At 46.9% G+C, this 20,839-nt stretch overlaps 1 protein-coding gene across 1 annotated transcript; it reads right to left on the bottom strand.

Annotated features, from left to right (window-relative positions):
• Window positions 1-3,584: 3,584 nt before the first annotated feature.
• Window positions 3,585-20,693, bottom strand: LOC146207869 (uncharacterized). Its single transcript, XM_084577719.1, has 3 exons — window positions 20,331-20,693; window positions 8,250-9,526; window positions 3,585-3,999 (listed from the first exon to the last, which is right to left on the bottom strand). Exons 1-3 carry the CDS (start codon window positions 20,691-20,693, stop codon window positions 3,648-3,650), a joined length of 1,992 nt encoding a protein of 663 aa, XP_084433845.1. The 3' UTR covers window positions 3,585-3,647.
• Window positions 20,694-20,839: the final 146 nt, after the last annotated feature.

The following is a 20,839-nucleotide window of genomic DNA, read 5'->3' as shown; positions in this document are numbered from 1 at the left end:
GTATTAGAAAAACACTCGTACGTGCGTCGGATGGTGAAAAAAAAAATATGGAAATCATGAAGCACTGCATAAAATGTCTGAGGTAGTTCAATATAAGCCTCACAATTTCATAATCACGCGGGAAGTGGACATTAACGCCTGTATACTGTTTGTGACGTCAGAAACTCAGCGTTGCCCGCAGAAATACTCTCAACTTAAGCCATGAAAACGGCATATTTTAAAGCCGTATTGCGCGTGAACGGATTATCGCACGGCGCCCAAATTTTGTAGAATGCGTCAGGACGGAGAGAAGAACCTGTGGTAAAAGTTTCACTACAATATTCGAATGTAGAAAAACCCCCGGAGTTGCCCTTTAAGCGTCCCCAATAATGTAGCACCTTACACTTACAGGGCGTGATAGGCGAATAATGTAACTGGCAAAAGAAGATTTCGCCGTTTCTTTCGCAATTCAGTTAGGGTTAACTAGAGCTAAGCCAGTTTTTTTTTTATTTGAGCTTCCTATTAGGGCGTACCGCATATGTTGTGTCCGCTACTTAGAAGAAAGAATACAGCGGGATGTGTCAATTACGTTGCATTTCAGTCTAAATTACAATCTATCCGGTAAATGCGATGAAAGCGATCAGCTGGTGCTGCTGACGTAAACAAACTATTGTGACTAGAAAGCAAGACATAGCCAAGTCAAGACCAAAACAAACAACATAACAGAAGTGGTTATGCTCTAGTCAGGACAAATAAACTGCTCGGGTTGCTATTCGACCATAGTTTCAATACCAAAAATAAGTTCAACATATTTTTCGTCTCAGTAGCGACAATCACAAGTTTGTTACTCAGAGTCGATGTTATCATTTGACAAAAATGCAAAACTTTCAGAGTGATGTTGAATAGTTATGGATGCTTCTAGCACCTTGGTGGTAAGTTGGCTACATTCACGATATCGTGGCGCTTTTTTTTTTACTTGAGTTCATGCAGTGTTACCAGACATATAGCTTTTTCCGGAGTTGGGAGTTGCTAGTTGCGGTGCCACGTCACATCACGATGGCACTTTGCAATAGCTGCAAACGCAGTTCGCAAATAATATAAGAAAATTGTGAAGTGTGTTCAGTGTGCGGTGGTCCATCAAGGAAATGCGGAATGTAAACGAAAGCGATAGTAACGCGTATGCTGAAGCATATACATTTCCTTTTTGCGAATTTTACGCGTAGGTTGCCTAGGTCGAAATAAGGTCTGGTTAAAAAATGGTATTGTATACTGGAGATAAAAACTGGTCCCCAGTGCACGTACCTTATAAAAGGGTTCAAATGTATTTGCAAGCTTTGCAGAAGGAGTCTTCAGGAGGTTGAGAAGTGATGCACCCGGGGAAAGGAGGGCGCAGTAAGACGCAGTGTGCCATGTCTCTCCACGCTGATGCGTATATTTACATTGTGTAATACCAACTAGCCCAAAACGCCACCTTAGAAACCTCAGATTTACACGCGTGATCAGAAGCCAAATTAAAGTTCATAAAAATATTTACGCAGTCAGTGATGCTGAAAGCAGGGATACCGGGTGTTTGGAGAAGCATCTTTGGGTGAAAGCAATGAGGACGTCAAACGGACCAATCTCAAAAATCATTCAGGGGAGCTATATGTTGTCGCTAAGATTCTATAATTAATTTCACCTGTCTTTGCTGCGGCTGAGTGAACCAGCTGTTTTATCTACGTAATGCTAGTACAAGTTTCGTGTCCGGAATCTATTTTATCTGTTATGAACCAACCATCACGGATAGCTACGCTCTTCACGAATTTTGTGACGGTAGTGAGACACTCCGGTACAAGCTGAAGAAACAACGTTTTGTTAGGCGACGTCTCTCGCGCACGAGTAAGATTATTCCTTGGTTCTTCTACATAGTTGTCAAACAGATGCATGCACCCTTGCTTGCGTTGAATTGTTCAGTTTTAATTTAACGGTTGCACTGTTGGACGGCTTTTCTTGGTTTTTGAAGTGTCTTTAGTAGTGACGACTCGAATAAATGGACATCTGCTTAGAAAGCATAACTGAATTACACTGCCAACCGAAAACTTGACAACTGTAGCCACACTGCTAGAAAGATAAAGAAAGGATAAATTGGCTGCCACAAATTTTGACAACATTTTCCTCATACTTGCGCTTAGCTGCTCAAAATATCGTTGCAGCAAAATATTGAATATTCTACTAGAATTCCGCCTTATTACCTGAGTCATATGAACCAAAAAGTTTTTAGAGATGTAAACACCCGACGCAGTGTCAAGACGAGTATGTGCATTCACGTTGGAAGAAATTATCAACAGGTAGCGTGTTCTTCTCAAGCCCAGCGGCCCTTGCTTGTCCTATCACTGCGCAGGAGCAGAAGGTGCCACATTTCTCTAATGTTTTCGAATATAAAAACACGCATTCGTCTCGACACTGCCTTAGCTTGTGCTGTCAATGCACGTCCACCAGAGGCAAAAAGTAGTGGCCGTTGTTCACATAGATGCTGAAAATTGCAATGGTAACTATTGGAAAATTTCCCCAAACTGCTGGAGACGAACGTAATAGGCCTTCTCACTTGCGTACAAAATGTCCCTCGCTATTTCGGGCCTTGGCACGAAGGAACCAGCTGTTCACACACTTCCGTTCAGCCTATGTCTTTGATACAGAACGGCACTCTCCGCGTAAACTAGGGAGACACTTGTGACATCAATGGCGCCAGAAAACATTCACATGAGCGGCACACTGGTTTTTCAATAAGTTTTACTCTAACAAATAGGAAGAACTAGTCACTTGTGATATTATCAGGGTGTAGCTTACTATAAAATGTGCCCCTCCGTAGGTTTTGGAGAAAGCGAGGTTTTTAAATCTACAGAATTAGTGTTTCAGCGTAAATCAGCCCCATATAACAAAGATAAAAAAAAAACGCACACTAGATTTTTCTTGTTTCGTAATGAGCTAAGCTATACAACAGAAAAGGGTGGGGGAAATGCTGGTTTTAACATAAATACAGACGTCTTTCTTCTCTCACCTTACCCTCAGTATATCTTTTGTCAATCACACACAACTTCGAGACTCCACTTAGGGCAATAGCTTTGTTGCAACGGAAAAGGGCAAACCTTTCTGTACGCGGACGCTACCGTGCTTAACCTAATACAATTTGCACCAAATCAAAACTCTGTGCAGGCGGTCCTTGGATGTCAAGGATGACGCTACTGTTACGCGTTTTAAAGCCATTCAGATGCACCCAACGGCTCGAGAAAAAGACATACCACGGTTTCCTGTTGCCTTGTATGAAGAATGAAATGTGATGCGCGCGGCATATAAGTACCATTTCTTTCTCAAAAAAAAAGATGAAAATGCTTTTTTTTTTTTATTTTGCCCAGTCGCTTCTTGAAAGGTTGAGATGAAGGTGATCTTAAGAAGCCATCACACGCTCTCGACATAAAAAAAAAAATGAGATATCCCAGAGGTTACGTGCGCTTTTAGTTCTTCGCTCTCATTTCAGCAAAAGTGTCAGAGCATATATAATCTCAAGGTAATAATTAAATTTACTCTTCGTAGAGAATGAGCTAAGAGAGCGGGAAAGGAATCGCTAAATGTATAATACTGTCACGCATACAACGTAAACGGAATCAACACAGCACACTCTAGAGAAACAGTCACACATTGACGTCCACGCATGCGCTGACGTTGACAAGGTCCTGTGGCGTACATTGGAACGCCACACCAAAGTCTTCGATGCGCCTCAGAGGCTCGTTTACCAAGAGCCTGGAGCGTCTACTGGCGCTACACCTGAAGTACGCATACCGTGCGTAGAAGAACTGCGCCTTGGACATGCGAAAGAAGCTCCAGATTATCTTCACATCCCACCAGTCGGTAGATGTCGCCGAGTCGGAGCGAGCGACGACACCCTCCGAGGTCGCAACCTTGGCCGCGATTTGCACTGCCACCGTGGTCATGGCAAGACGGGCTTTGTACTTCAGTGCTTTCAGAGACTTCAACATGCACTCCCTAGGAGGTCAAGATGAACTTAGGTTAAGGTTAGGTGACAAAAGTTTTTGTTCGGAGTGGTCGCATCAAGACATGTGGATCCCATGCATATGGTACTGATTAAAAAGGAAGGACTATTGGACAGGTGACTATACGAAATCTCTGCGCATAAGAGCAAGAAACATCGAATTGACATGATAAAATTGAGTAGCCTACTTGATTTTGGTAAAGTGTGAAAGCTTGTACAAACAAAGCGAAACTAACCTACTCGGACGTAATCAATAGGTGTACCTGTAGCAGCTATCGTAAAGCCAAACACTTCATGCTTTAGTGAAAACGCGACACTTGTTAAGACTAGTAAGCAGCTGAAAATTTTTGTTACACAAGGAACGGCCCAGGGAGCGACGGCTCAGTGGATTACAGAATGCAAGGACGCGCGATACAATCGCAGCCATGGCGGTCGCTTTTGGAGGGAGGCGTAACGCGAGGCTCCACTGTACTATGCGATATAAGTTCATGTTAAAGGACTCCAGCTGATCGCAATTTCCGGAGTTTATCAATACGGCGTCTTTCATAGCCTGAGTCGCTTTGGGATCTTAAATGCTTTAATAAACAAATGAATTAAGAAGAGATGCTCGAAGGCGCTGTTTTCCTATCTCTTTTTATAAATGACCGACATAAATGTTTATAAATGACCGACCACGAAACGGAGCATGCTGCCGGTTTTATTTCTCGCCTTGGGAAAGGAATCAAGGCTCAGCACAAAGAAGACAATACCCAGAACCTATGTTAAATCTATGATCACGGAATAAAATGCAAATACCTCATAAAACAGAAATTTCTATCATTTCTTATTCCTCACTTGCACACGTGGCGACACCCTTCTCGACGAGTGCATAAGACGGATGATGACCTATAGCAGAATTATTGCTTTTCGTGCGTTTTTTGTAGCAGTACAGCATTATAAAAACGGAGCATTTTAGGTCATTTATATACTTTGCTATAAAACCGTCTCTATTATTTGGTCGTCCCTTTCGGACATCTCGGAAAATAAAATAATGACAGTTTCATTTATACTTCGGACTGAGCTCGGCAGATCGTTGCTGATGACTCAAAATGCTCAACAGGCTCCGAAACACAGAATTTACAATAAACTTATGTGGTGTGCAGTGAGTTCACTCTCTTACAGAAGTACTCTCGAAATTCCCTCATTTTTGTTTTTCAACCACGTTCAAATATGTTAAAGGCAACAGAAAGGAAATGCAATTTTTATATGGTATAAGGCACCCAGAGAAGCTGCCGAGTGGAACTGCTTTGATTTTTCATGAACTGTGCAGTGTATGTGGGAAATAAAAAAGGCTCAATGGAAGCTCCATATACAAGGGCATTAAAGAGCACATATAGTAGCCCTCGGTGTCTCTAGAAGATGTGCAAACTACTCCATTATTTACAGGTTCAAGCAAATAGCTATGCTGTAGATGTACAGTCAGAAACTATAGCATCGCCTGAAAGGAGACTAAACTGGTAAGTCCGCACCATACCCTTTATCAGTAACCAGCGCATACCGTCTATCGCCTATCCTGCTTTTCGGAGACTTCAATTTCCCTGCGATAACTTGGTCAAATCTTGCTTCAGTTCTATCACAAAACAACAGCGAAAGTGACTTCGTAAACACTTGCCTAACGTTTGGACTAACGTAAACAGTCACAGAGCCAACGCGTCGCGGTAGCAAATCATCAAACACACTCGATCTGGTTTTAGCTTCCGAGCCCGATATGCTCTCTCCGCTCACATATTTGCCAGGGCTTAGTGACCATTCAATTTTGCACGGTTCCTTTCATTGTCTGCCGCATACGCCTAAAATAACGAAAACAATAACACTATACAACAGGGGGAATTATTCCATAATTAATGCAGCACTCGAAGAATTTTGCATCTGGCTTCACGATTTTTTAACGCTCCGTACAAACTAACTGGTTACTTTTTAAGAACAAAATGCATGAGTTGATACTAACGCACATACGAACTACTACTATAAGAGAAAAACAGTCATCACCATGGTTTAACATCACGTTGAAATGTCTTAATAACAAAAAGAAAAGGCTATTCCGCTCAGCTAAAAAAACTAACAACCAATGTTCATGGCAAAAGTATTACGCAGCGGAAAAGGAGTTTGAATCACTTGCTAGCAAAACTAAACGCCCTTTTTATTCATCAGTCTTGCCAATAATGATAAAAAATAACCCTAAAAAGTTTTGGAATACGATTTGCCCCAAACACTCGCAACCGTTACAACTATGCGATAAGCAGAACCGTCCAATCCCTGACAATAAAATAGCTGAAGAACTTAACCACACATTCACATCTGTATTTACTCAAAAACCCGCCAGCACTTTACCAGATTTCCCTAGCTATGATCACGCAGTCATGCCTGATATCATTTTCAATCCTTTCGGTATCGCGAAAATTATAGACTCACTAAAACTTACATCTTCATCAGGTGTCGATGGCATCAACTCAAAAGTACTAAAACACACCAAAACTGTTGTCAGCGTCATTTTAAGTCATAATTTTCAGCAATCGTTGTCATCAGGAGTGGTGCCGGAAGACTGGAAGATAGGCAAGGCTGTTTCAGTTCCGAAAAAAGGTCCTCCATCTTCATGTTCTAGTTATTGTCCTATTTCGCTAACAAGCGTCTCTTCAAAACAAATGGAACATGTGCTTTACTTTCATATGGTAAAAATTCTAATTTCTATAGCCTTTTTTTCATCCTAATCAACATGGTTTTCGTAAAGGACTGTCATGTGAAACTCAACTAGCTTTATTCATCAATGACATAAGTTCTAACCTGGATTTAAACGTACCTGTAGATGCTCTTTTTTTAGATTTTGAAAAAGCATTCGACAAAGTTCCCCATCAGCGACTTTTACTAAACTTTCACGATTACGCATTAACCCTCTTGTATTGGAATGAATACGTAATTTTCTGACTAACCGGAAGCAATTTCTGTACGCTAACAAACTCTCATCGACTTGCTCCCCAGTCCTCTCCGGCGTTCCCCAAGGCACTGTACTTGGACCCTTGCTCTTCCTAATCTACATTAATGATCTGCCTAGTAACATTGTTTCTAACATCCGCCTGTTTGCAGACGATTTCGTCATCTACCGTCCCATCCATAACAGTTCCGATTCTCGCATTCTTCAAGATGACCTTAAACGCGTTGAAGCCTGGTGCGACAAATGGTTAATGTCTTTAAACACTAATAAAACGTCATTACTCTCTTTTCATCGACGACAGCACTATCAACCCTCCAGGTATGTCATCTGTGGCTCCGAAATTTCATCTCTCCAATGATACAAATACCTTGGCATCACAATTTCTAACACACTTAATTGGTCTGCACATGTAACGAACATTGCTAACGAAGCCAATCGCACTCTTGGTTACCTCCGTCGAAACTTGCGCCTCGCCCCTGCCTCGATTAAATCAATAACTTACCTCACGTTCGTTCGATCTAAGCTCGAATATGCATGCTCAATCTGGGACCCTCATCGAGCTAACCGTTCTAACATCCTCGAATCAGTTCAAAACCGCGCAGCAAGATTTATCATTTCAGACTATTCTTATCACTCCAGCGTAACTGCTCTTAAATCTAAGGCTCAACTTACTAATCTCAATATGAGACGTTGCATCTTTAGGCTTTGCCTTTTTCATAAATTTTATCACACACCACTTGATGTTTCAGTGATATTACCAGCTCATCGCTTCTCAAACCGCACCAGCCATCCCAAAGTTGTCTACCCTCCACCAGCACAGACTACAGCTCATCTTCGCTCGTTCTTCGTAAAAACTGCTCGGGACTGGAACAATCTGCCAGTCGACTTCGTGCACCACTCCAATCCATCTCAATTCAAGGCAGCCATCGAATCTTTTTTCATATGAAATAGCAGCCCATCCCTCATGTAATACCCCATTCCTGGGGCATTTGAGGTATTGATAATAAATAAATAAATAAAATAAATAAATAAACAAAAAACACCAATAATTGTTATTAGGCTTGAACATGGGCGGCAACGGAGCGCAGAACTTTAAAATAACATAATTGTTGTGCTAGGTGACATGTACTCCCGCTTATTTAGCAGAAAAGCGGAATGATTACGACGATGTGCTTGTGTTTATAGTCTTTAAGAGCACTCCATGTTAGACATAACGGCTCAATTGTTCTCGCACTAGCTGTGCAAGTATTCTATGATGATCGAAAATACAGGTACCTGTGAGACTTGATAGCAGCCGCCGTCCGAGAGTTCCATTGCTCGTACTTCTCAACTTCGCTCCATATCTGGGCCGCCATGTCGATGGCAATCACGGGCGCGTCCGCGAGCAAGGAATCGCTTTTGCTGGCGCTGAGAGTACTGTACGCCGTCGCCGGCACGTAGAAGTGCGTATCGTTAATGCGCTCTATGAGTCCCCTGACTTCATCTTCATTCGGGGTGGTGGCTGCGCCTCTCCGTACCTTCTCACGCCAGACGTCAAACTCGAAGCTCAGAGCCCGAAAATAGTTGCGCACGAAGCCGTGAGGTGACATTTCGGGCACATCTACATCCCTAAGGACAAGGTCTCCCGGAAGAATAACGGACATGCTTCCAAGGAGAGCGTCCAAGTGCTCCGCCTGTTTGCCGGCTGCCACGAATGTCCGCAGAGGGGCGTAGTTCCGCACGGCCGCTCGGGTCGCCTCGAAGATGACGCGCATCCGGTGGTTCTTGGTGGGACTGGTGAGGGCCGCAACGTATGTGGCACGCCAGAGTTCGTCGTATCTGTCACTGTGGCCATCGCATATGTGCCACGTACGCCTCGTCGGAGCGTCCAGCTCTCTGTAACCTTGGACTTCAGTCATTGCATCGAGTACTACCATCGTCAGCACGTAAAACAGCATAGGTGGTTGATTTGAGACGTTCCAGAGGACGCTAATTTCATCGAGGAGGTTATCTTTGGAGATCGCGTATGTAGGCGCCGAAATGTTAAATCTGGGGAAGAACTCTGTCAAAAGGGCTCCCAATATCGACTTGTTTGTTTTTCCTAAAGCGTTAAGGAGTTCTTCTATGTCCAATACTTCCATTTCTCTGTATTCATCGTCTTCTGGCAGCAGGCGTTCGAAGTCGACGAAATTTTGCAGAGTGTAATTCGTATGCAGGCGAGCGTTGACGGCCGGCAGTGCATTAGAAAAGCAGCTGTTGGAGCAGAATAGTTCGTAAAAGTTGCTGCGGATATACCTCCGTTGAAATATTGTGACCGTTTCGCTGCAGGTGACCGTGAAGAAAAACCGGAGTTTATACCGTGCCTGCACGGTCAGGGCGAATCGAAGCAGTTCACTCTGTCCCATGGAGCTCGTCGCGTTCACCTCGTCTAGAAGAAAAGACGCTATCTCATTTTGGCGTCGGTCTTGCTGCCATATCTCGTTCATACACGATGTGTACAACCAATGAAGCACCCTTGCAGCTGGTGATTCCATGTTCTGTGTGCCTCTGATAATGTTGCCCTTGATCTTCAGCTGTCAAACAGTGATAAAAAAGGATAGTTAGTTGTACTTTAGTGCACTTAATTGTTCCAGCGTGCTGTAAATTTTAAGTAATTACCTTGCTAGCATTTATAAAAAAGAAGAACCGAACAAGGTTAAATAGGGTACGCCTCAGGTCGCAGATGAGCCAACGTTTCGACAAGCGGACTTGTCTTCGTCTGGGCATGCCCAGACGAAGACAAGTCCACTCGTCGAAACGTTGGCTCATCTGCGACCTGAGGCGTACCCTATTTAACCTTGTTCGGTTCTTCTTTTTTATACCGTGCAAACCATCTTCTTCCTTTCGTTCTTGCTAGCATTTAGTTTCTTTTATCCACTCACATATAAATGATCGCTGTCATCTCCGTCTTCTCGCTGCGATGAACGCTGACATTTTTCGTCGGGAAACGAGATTTTCCGAGCGTCTGATGTGTTTTGTGCATGACTGCCCTACATGTGAGCTCGAGCGAAATGCTGAGAAACCATGTTCTGCGATTGTACAGACTATGTTAACGACCCTAAACGCCACCCAGACTGAGTGAGAACCTTGAGTGCCTATGGTGGTCATTTATGGAAAAAACTTAAAATTTGGTCAAGATGCTTGAGACGTGCCGCATAATCTCTGCAGGATATTGATTTTTTTTTTTTCGCACATGAGCGGTGCGTGTTCGTCCGCCTTCTCCGCGAATCCTCGACACCGTCGCAGTGCAAGTGAACATACTAAACACCCCAGGTCAAACTACTTGCATTCCCGAAAAATATCGAACTTTAAAATCCTTTTCGGTACTTCAAACGTGGAAATAGTCTAGTGCTTCCTCCGCGCGTTTCTACCATCGAGCAGATAGTGAACCTCCATAAAGTCTTCTCAAGAACTGCTGCATGCAACAAGTCAGTCTCCATCGGAAGCCACAGCTATTTAATTTAGCCTCGTTGAAGATGCTGCCGAAAGTGGCTTTAGCCAGAAGCAACGTTTATATATGAATGCGACAGCGGCGCATCGCGTCAACGTTTTGCCGCATGGCACTGGTGTAAACCATTGGCTGTGATGTAAACAAGTAAAATGTGTTAGTAGAACGGCAGGCGCTAATCCGCAACGCGGGGTCAGATTGAGGACGCCCAAGTCGACTTTCGCTCTGAATAAAAACAAATTTGAGGGCTGGCTATGCAATACCGCTTCCGCCGGACAAAAAAGCAAGGTGCACGTAAAATTGGGATAGCTGGACCCCTCACCATTGCCACGATCCAGTAAAGTTTTATAGGGCACATATGACATGTCACGCTTTTTTTCTGCGCGATGCGATAGAAACTCCGAAGAACTATGGCGCGTCGCAACCATATACGCGTCACACTTTGCATTTTTCAGCGTCCTAATCGCCCACCAATTATTTTTTTTTTGCCTCACCGTTTTACAGCGCTGTTGTTTCAAGCAATTGCTTCCCGCCTCGGTTTTGTACTGTAGCCCTTCAGCATTGCGAAAGCCCTGTATTTAAGGTCATATAATGAGCCGCGGCACATAGCCGTGGCCTCAAGATAAATTCGTCTCAAGGTCCGGTGCTTGTTTACGACAAGCCGCCAAATGACAAGAACCGGCGTAAAAGATAACGTTCTGAAATTAGTGTGATGCTGAATTCCCCGCGCTTGCTCCATAGAAGTTGTAGCAGTTATGATATAGCCATCTGGGGCATAGTGTAGCTTTGTTCAAAAGCATGGATGCAGCCAAGGCGTGGCGTAGTGTTCCGAAGGTTACTCATACGCTAGTGGTGAAGGTGAAATGCTTTATTTGATGAAACCGCGAAATATTACATGGGCTAGCCCAGCTCCTGATCACGGGTGGGGGCCGGCAGGCCATGCCTGACGGCGACCGCTTCAGTCCGCGACGTGTCGTCCGCAATCCCTTCAGGGTATGGCCCATTTTGTCGGTCTCAGACATTGCACTGACCACTTCACGGCACAGTTCTAGGACGTCCTGAATGTACGATACGTACGGCTCAGTGATTGACTGCACTCGACCAGCAAGATCCTCTTTTGACCTGAGCATGCGTTCAATTGGCTTTGCAAATAAGACTTTCAGCTCCTGCTTAAAAATATCCCATAATGTTAAGTCTTCCTCGTGGGTCGGGAACCAGATACGCGTCGTTCCGGCCAGGTAGAAAATCACGTTGGCAAGCATAAGGAGGAGGAGGAAACACCTTTATTTAACGCATTGCATTAAGCGTTAAGAATGTCCTGGGCCAGGGTCACCAAGGCCAACTGATCTTGCAGCTGGTCAGAGGCTAACCAAGCCCGCCACGTTGAGGGAGGAGGGTGTGGAAAGTGAGGAGATTGGAGGGCGACAGGGCATGAAAAGATGCAATGCTCCAAGTTTGCATAGTGTTCTGGGCAATTTTGGCATGCAGGGGAATGTATGATTCTGTATATAAAAGATCGGGCAGGAGTAAGCAGTGTATTTAGTTGTATGCGTCTAAGAATGCGGATTTGCGTGGTAGTGAGAGAAGCATAACAGTAGCATCCCAGTGTTTGTTCTTGCATACTCGCTCATACACAGAGAGCTAATCGTAGACTTCGGCTTGATCGGCCCCGCAAAAGGTGGCCAATTCCCGAGGCAACGCCGTGATATCGGTCGGCGCTGCTGTCGCTGTGGATGAGGATGTGTCAAGTGGCATAGATAGCGCCCACTTCGGAGTTGGAGGTTGTGGACGCGAGATAGTGAGTGAGTGAAAAACTTTATTAGGTATATTTAAGGGAGGGGGATGTGTAGGTGGGGTTCCTAGTCCGGGACTCCAGCGGCTGCCGCTGCTACCCGCGCACGTGTCACGAGGGCCCGTTGGGCCTCTAGTCTAGAGCTGGATAGGGCAGCCTCCCACCCCTCAATTGTTGGCACTGAATTCGGATCACCTGCAGGATTGTGTGGGCAGGTCCGCACCATGTGGTGCAGGCCTGCCTTTTCCCCGCAATATTTGCATTTGGGGTCGCAGAACCAGGGGTGTATTGTGTTTAAACGGGCTGGTGTGTTATATGTACCTGTCTGTAGGCGTCGCCATCTAACTTCCTCCGCTTTGGAGAGCCCCTTGGCTGGGGGTGGATATTTTCTGCGAGAGAGTCTGCAGTGCTGTAACCTCTCCGCATATGTCGCCAGAGGGCCGGGATAGGGCGGTGTGGAGGATGGAGGGGTCGAGTCCCGGGGGAGGAGAGCTCGGGCAGCGGCATGGGCGCACTCGTTCCCTTCCACGCCTTGATGTCCCGGTGTCCAGACGAGGCATTTGTCTTGTTCGGGGTGTCCATAATTTTTCAATATTCTGGCAGCCTGGGGACATATTCGCCTTTGATGTGGTTGCGGTAGGCAGCCATAGAGTCTGTTATTATATAGGCGCAGGTGGTATGCGTGGCGGCTAAAGCAATGGCCACCTCCTCCGCCATTTCTATATTGTCATCGCAGATGGTGAGGGCATCAACCAGTTGTTGTTGGTGAATCACAACCGCTACCGTGTACCCCGCTTCTGACTCTGCTGCGTCTACGTAGTAGGATTCGGTGTCCGTCCCGTACTTTTCCTGGGTGTATTTGGCCCGCGCCTTCCGGCGCCCTTGGTGGAACAGAGGATGCATATTGTGGGGTAGGGGATTGGCTATGAACGAGTCTGACCACCAAGGCGGTATAGCCTGTTTTTGTACGAGACCTTGCGGGCTATTCAGGGTAAGGTCCATAAGAACGGTCTGGCCCGTGCGGGTTGCTGCTAGTCGATTGATGTATGTACCCACCTCACGCCACCAAACTGTTATGGAGCGTTCTCTAGCGGCAAGAGTCACACTTCAATGTCAGAAAAACCTCGCGAAGATCAGTGCACACCAACACACCAGCTCCACATCAACGAAAGTGTCAGAGAAAGCATAGATCGAGAATTCAAAAAGCATATCCATACCGAAGAACATGCACCCCGTACACGACGAGGGGAGGAGGAAAACCAGAGCTAAGCACCTCGCTAAAAAATTGGACAAACTCCCACAGGGATCGGTCGCCTACACCGATGCAGCGATCGGGAAAGAAGGCGACGTAACATCGGTCGCCCTATTAGACACCGGGATCGCCATAGGAATCGAAAGAAACCGAGATCTACCGCCGGTAGAGGCGGAGGAGATTGCAACAGCCATTGCCATTGCACGACCAGGCGTGAAACACGTCATCAGCGATAGCAAAGTGGCGGTTAGGAATTTTAGCAAGGGTAGAGTCAGCAATCGTGCTGCGAAAATTCTGAACGAGTCGTCTCTCGCCATGATCTCGCCAAAGCGTGACCATGATCTGGACCCCAGCACACACCGGTCTCGCCGGCAACGAGGCTGCCCACATGCTCGCCCGCTCCTCGCTACCTCGGGATGCTGCGGACGCCTCCACAACAACATCTAAAAGCAAAGAATGTATTGGTACGTTTAGGGATGTAACCGACAACCTAAAGAAAGCCCGGAGGATATATCCGCCACCGGATAGATCCCTGAGTAAAAAGGGATCATACGACTGGAGAAGACTCCAAGCTCGAAATTTCTTTTCGCCCCTGTGGAGGTGTTGGACGGGTGCCAGAAGGCGGAAGAGGGACGGTGCAGAAACCGAAATTTGTAAATTTTGCGGCCACGTGGCAACATTAGATCACATAATATGGAGATGCGTTCGGGCCCCGGGGCGCAACGCGATTAAAACTAGCGATGAATAGGAGACAACGCTAAGAAGCTCCGACGAAAAGAAAAAACTCAGCGATTCGCCGTCCGCCTGGCGGCCGAAGCTGAAGGCCTCTTCTCCTAGACGGGGCCGGGTGTCCTCTGGCCGTGGTGCGACAGACTGCCTCCCCAGACGCCTGCGTGCGGACCCGGGGGCTGCCGCGCCATATTCGGCGGAAATAAATGTTCTTCCTCCTCCTCCTCAGCGACGTCGTCGTTCCACATAGCGTCGAAACACTCTTTCGCCTTGCGACATCTCGGTTACGCACTTTAACAATATGCGCATATATACGCACCCTTTATGCCCCGCCGGGGTGGTGCACCCGACTACTGTGCCGGAGTTCCCGGGTTCGAACCCGAACACGGCGGCTGCGTTTCGATGGAGGTGAAACGAAGTGGCGTCCGTGTGCTGTGCGATGTCAGCGCACGTTAAAGATCCCCAGGTGGTCGAAATTACTCCGTAGCCCTCCACTATGGCTCCCCTTTCTCTCTTCCCACTTTCAATCCCACCTTTCTCCCTTCCCTTACGGCGCGGTTCAGGTGTTCACAGAGCAAGTGTGCCAGTTACTGCGCCTTTCCTTTCCTGTGAACCAATTATTATTATTAATTACGCACCCTTTATTAAGGCTGTTGTTGTTGTGGCTGTAGGAAGAAGAAAAAGAAAATGCACGGGCCTGCTACTGGCTCTGTAGCTGAGCCACCTCCGCTGCCTCGTGCAGGTAGAAAAAAAAACTGATTTTAAAACTGATTTATTTATAGGAAGGGAAAGGCGCGGTAAATGTCTCACTTGTTTTTCTATGGACACCGCAACCGCGCCGTAAGGGAAGGGAGGAAGATGGGAGTGAAAGTGGAAAGAGAGAAAGAGGAGCCGTAGTGGAGGGCTTCGGAGTAATTTAGACCACCTGGGGATCTTTAACGTGCGCTGACATCGCACAGCACACGACGCCTCTTCGTTTCGCCTCCATCGAAACGCAGCCGCAGGTAGAAGAGGTAGAAGAGAATATAGAGAAGAAAGAAACGGAGGAGGGAAAGAAAGACGCGCGCCGCAACAACAGCCGTCGTCCACCACCAGCGGTGGCGTGTGCAATGACGGCCTACAACAGATCAAAATTTGGTGCCAGGGCTAGCCCCCCGCTGCAAGCGGCGGTGACCCACCTGTACCAGCCCCATCTGGGAAGAGCAGGTAGTTGTTGTTGTGGCTGTAGGAAGAAAGAAAAGAAAATGCAAGGGCCTGCTACTGGCTTTGTAGCTGAGCCACCTCCGCTGCCTCGTGCAGACAGAAAAGAAAATAGAGAAGAAAGAGAAGGAAGAGGGAGAAAAAGACGCGCGCAGCAACAACAGCCGTCGTTCCCCACTGAAACGATGGCGGGTGCAATGACGGCCTACAACAGATAAACATTCTGTGGCCGGCTAGCCCCCGCCGTAAGCGGCGGTGACCTACCTGTCCCAGCCCCATCAGGGGAGTCTCCGCCGTCTGCTTTTAACTTTCTAAGGCGAAAGCCTTTTACTGATTTACTGATTTATTTATAGGAAGGGAAAGGCGTGGTAACTGTCTCACTTGATTTCTGTGGACACCGCAACCGCGCCTAAAAGGAAGGGAGGAAGATGGGAGCGAAAGTGGAAAGAGAGAAAGAGGAGACGTAGAGGAGGGCTACGGAGTAATTTCGACCACCTGGGGATCTTTACCGTGCGCTGACATCGCACAGCACACGACGCCTCTTCGTTTCGCCTCCATCGAAACGCAGCCGCCGAGGTCGGGTTCGAACCCGGGTACTCCGGCACAGTGGTCGGGCGTCTTACCACTGCACAATGGCTCATGCTGTCGTGGACAAAGTGTGTCCCGCTTTTGCGACGTTCTGATTGGCCGAGGCGGGATGCGTCCCTGCCATCTGCAATGCCACACTTGAACGTGCGCCAAGGAACGCCACGCGACAGGAGCGATGGTGTAGCGCCTAAACTCAGACTTGCTGGAGAAAGTGTGATGATTACCTTTCCTTTCATGTAAACCAATTATAATTATATGCAGCACTGCAACGAATGCCGACAAGAGGTTAACGATGGGAGGCAAATTGTAGGATAGGAAGGGTAGGCTTTCGCCATTCTCCTCTTTAGAAACATTTATGAGACCCTCTAATTTTTTTTTCTCATGAGCAACAGTAAATTTATCTGAAGAATTGAAAGAAGAGCCATGTGCGAGTGGCGCAGAGATGGCGTCCCTTCCCTCTGTTCTGGGGAATTCGATTTCGCCATTTGACTATTTCACTCGGCTGAACCCACAACAACGGAGACCCGGCCAAAGTGCTCCATATTTTCTTGCGGCGGAGGGTGTTGGGTTGCGCACCTTTACTTATGGACAATAAGTCTCTGTCTCTGTCTCTACCATGATTCAAATAGTATTCATCAGAAGAAGGAAAAGATGAGCCATGAGTGAGCGACACAGCGCTTGCGGTTCTTCTTTCTCTTCTTCTGCAAAATTTCCTTTGACTCGATCGTGACCATCGTTTATAGATCCATAAACGTCGATCGTAACTCTTCCGCTACTACAACGGCGACGCAGCTGAACCGCCGAACAAGCGCCTAAAAACAGCGCTCTAAAAGAAAAGCTACGTTTCCCTCAGTCATCGAAATACGATTAGTAGCAGAATTCTACTGCAATAGTACAGTGTGAATAAGACTAGCGCTCCTCGTCCGTGTTACGATTGCTACAAATGAAATTTGGTTGTATGCATTTTATGTATGCATTTTATGTATGCATTGCGATCTGTCAGCCGTAGATTATAGGGTCAAAGCGCAAGATACCTCATATTCTTGTTGCTTTGTCTTAAATGATTGATTTAGAGTCCCACTCCTCAATTTTGTTTCCTTTCTATCCCTTATAGTTAGTTTTCAGACGTTGGTCCTCCTCATCATCAGCTGGACTATACCCACTGCAAGGTGAAGGTCTCTCCCATATTCCTTCAATTAACCCGGTCCTATGCAAGCTGCATCCGCTTGACCCCTGCGAAATTCTTAACCTTAAGAAATACGCTCCGTACTGCTCTTGGATCGTATTGGATCGGTATTGGATTGTCTGGACGGTCACCCCTTAACGGAAGGGAAGATCTTGGGGCCATGGCCACAAAAGTCATCTGCGCTCAAAGCCTGCAAGGCACTTCTTCGCTTTTGAAGAGAGACTAGCCTGATTGACACTGTGACTTTCTCACCTCCTCTCCTCTTCTACCCTCCCCCTTTAATTACCCCATTCCCCTTTCCCAGTGCAGGGTAGCCAACCGGAACTATTTCTGGTTAACATCCCTGCCTTCCGCCCTCCTCTTCTTCTCCTCCTTAACCTCATCCGCCCACCTGACTTTCTTCCGGATCCTGCTACGCTTTGCGACCCTTGGAATCTGTTACCCTAAGCGACTATCGGTTATCCTCTCTTCGCACTACATATCCTGTCCATGCCCATTTCTTCTTCTTGATTTCTAATTGAGTTTAATCAACTCGAGTTATTTCTTTGACCCACTCTGCATGCTTCCAAACCTTTAACATTACACCTACAATTTTTAGCTCCATAACCCTCTGCGTTGTCCTGACCTTAAGTAAATCCCTTTTCTTTAGTCTCCATATTTCAGCCCCATAGGTGAGTACAAGTAAGATACAACTGTTATATACTATCCTCTTGAGCGATACCGCTTAGCCGCTAGTCATAATCTGCGAATACTTCCAAATGCGCTACATGCCACTCTTATTCTTCTAGTTTTTTCTCTTTCGCGGTTACTGCCTGTCGTAAGTAGACATATTCGCCTACCACTTCTGATGCTTCGCTTCAGCAGAGATAGTAGACTGTGTCAATTCGCCGCACAAGTATACATGCCAACCTCACTTTATACAAACTATTAAGGCGAAATCATTTAATACCTCATCGTTGTTGACAGAAGGTTGTCAGCAGAGGTGTCAGGCTTTCGAGAGCGAGAGTTATTAATAAATTAATAAATCTTGCCTCCACCGGGAATCGAATCTCCATCCCTCTGATTCCCAGCCCAGCGCTTTACCAACTACGCCAAGCCCCGGATCGTGAATTCCCCTCGTCTACCTTGAGGATGATAGCAAGATTCCGCGAGTGACAGATCTTGTTTCAGAAACTCGAGTCGTACGGCTTACCAAGACCTCCACTAATGCTTTTGAAGAGCTTTCTTCGTGACCGAGAGCACATCGTCTGTGTTAATAACCATGCATCTAACAAAGCTCTCACTAACAAAGGGGTTCCAAAGAATTATATTCTAAGCCTTGTATTGTTTCTAATGTATATTAACGATTTGCCTACGTATTTTAGGCATTGTACTAGTATATTATACGCAGATTACTCTACCATGATAACATCGCACCATGACATTTACCAGCTCATATCTAACCTTCAAAATGACATTCTCTTGAGCATTGCTGTCACATTAACCGCCTGACTGTGAATGTTTTAAACTTTACAGTCACTCATCGCATCGACACCGGCACCCACGGATGGATGGATGGATGGATGGATGGATGGATGGATGGATGGATGGATGGATGGATGGATGGATGGATGGATGGATGGATGGATGGATGGATGGATGGATGGATGGATGGACGGACGGACGGACGGACGGACGGACGGACGGACGGACGGACGGACGGACGGACGGACGGACGGACGGACGGACGGACGGATGGATGGATGGATGGATGGATGGATGGATGGATGGATGGATGGATGGATGGATGGATGGATGGATGGATGGATGGATGGATGGATGGATGGATGGATGGATGGATGGATGGATGGATGGAATATAGGAGCGTCCCCTTTGAAACGGGGTGGTAGCAGTAGCTTAAGACTTGCTTTCAGATTTTCCACCCCCTCAGAAGCCATTGCCCGTCTCACCACTAATATACTTCAATTCCACTGTCATCGCGTCGCAAGACCGAATTTCGTTTCTAGGTGTTGTTACTGACCCTCACTTAAAATTCCATTATCATATAGCGGAAACTTGCAAGAAAACTTCAGTTGGATTGCGCGCACTAATCAAAGCCCGATCCTATTTTCCAATCCACACTTTAGTATCACTTTACTACGCAGCGCCCGCGTCGGTTCCCGGCAATGAAGCGGCACACGAGTTAGCCCGAGCTATCTACTTGTGGGTAACCATAGAACCGTCGGATTGCCAGAACCTGGATGAAAGCGCGCAAACATATTCTGAAATCGTTGAGAATTATTGGTTAAACAGGAAACTACTGCCACCATTGGATAAAACACTAAGTAATAGAGAGGCGACCGCATGGCGGCGACTGCAACCGGGAATTTTTGTTAACCCAGTATTGGCCTTTCACGTACTACCAGGGGAACATGAAAATTATCTTTGTAAAGCATGTGGGGAGAGGAGTACTGTCGACCACAATGTCGACATCAATAGCAGGGAGAGCAGACCTGCTGCGGAGCGAAGATCCCGCTCGGCAGCAACAAGCCGTCCGCCTGGGGGCGGAGGCCGCGAAGAGACAAAATCTCTTTGTTAGCCTTTAGTCGCGGAGGCTCCAGCCCCCATCCCTTAGGCCTGCGTGCCGGGGGTGGGGAGTAAGGGGCCTCCATTTAAGTGGACAATAAAAGTTATCTATCCATCTGTACATGTACGATACTGACCCCGCTGGGCGTCCGATCCAGGCGTCCGTGCGGCGCCTTTCATTTGCCGCTTCCTCGAAGGCCGCACCACACAGCAAACAAATGCAGACCCAAATGTCTAGGAGGCGATAATGCAGCAGGCATCAGTGGCGTTTGAATTGATATACAGGATAAAAAAAGCGCAGTAACTGTCACAATTCTCCGGGGACAAATGTACCATGCCGTAAAGGAAGGGAGGAAGGTGGGAGTGAAATAAGAGCGGGAGGTAGAGGTGCCGTAGTGGAGCGCTACGATCCACCGCGCTATATTGGCTTTCGCCTCATCGCACTTTAGGGGTTCAAAGTGCCCTCTAGAATTTTTTCGGAAAGGGTTACCAGCGCTTTGCAAAATCCCCTTGCCTTTATATGAGCACCTGCCGGCAGAGCCATGTAGGCACGGAACGCGTGAAAGAGTGGAACTCACCAGGATATCCTGGCTGACGCCTTTTTGGATGAAGCCTGATTTGATGGCGTTATCACACACGTACGTGAAGAAGTCGCTGCATGGTGAAACGGTCCTGCTGATCACGGAGTGGAGCTGGGCAGCTTCCTCGGGGCAGCAGAAGGACGTGTTTTCGGTATTTTCTGCGCGCACCCGGTTTTCGTGGTGCGTGACGATGAGCCACACCAGCAGGCAGGTGGCCGCGAAGAAGGACACAGAACACACGCCGCCGGCGATGGCTCCAGCAGCATTAGTTTGTCTTCGCCAGTGCGCGGTCGTTTGAGATGCCAGGAAGCGGCCGTGAGTGGTCGATTGTGCCCCAGCGTTCGGGCTTTGAGGCTCCATGATTCTTCTGCTTCGTCTTCTTGTCCGTCTTAGCTGCCTGCGCGTCCGCACGTGAACATACCTCCCAGAGAGGTAGATTATTTGCATACTTGTAAGTAAAACTAAAACACATGAGAGCGGAGCGGGACACCAGGTAAGAATTTCTT

The sequence above is a fragment of the Amblyomma maculatum genome, chromosome 1 (assembly GCF_055883805.1).
Source record: "Amblyomma maculatum isolate TAMU_Amacu chromosome 1, ASM5588380v1, whole genome shotgun sequence".
Classification (NCBI taxonomy): Eukaryota; Metazoa; Arthropoda; class Arachnida; order Ixodida; family Ixodidae; genus Amblyomma; species Amblyomma maculatum.
The sequence above is the reverse complement of the archived record's forward strand: the minus strand, read 5'-3'. Positions and strand labels throughout refer to the sequence as shown.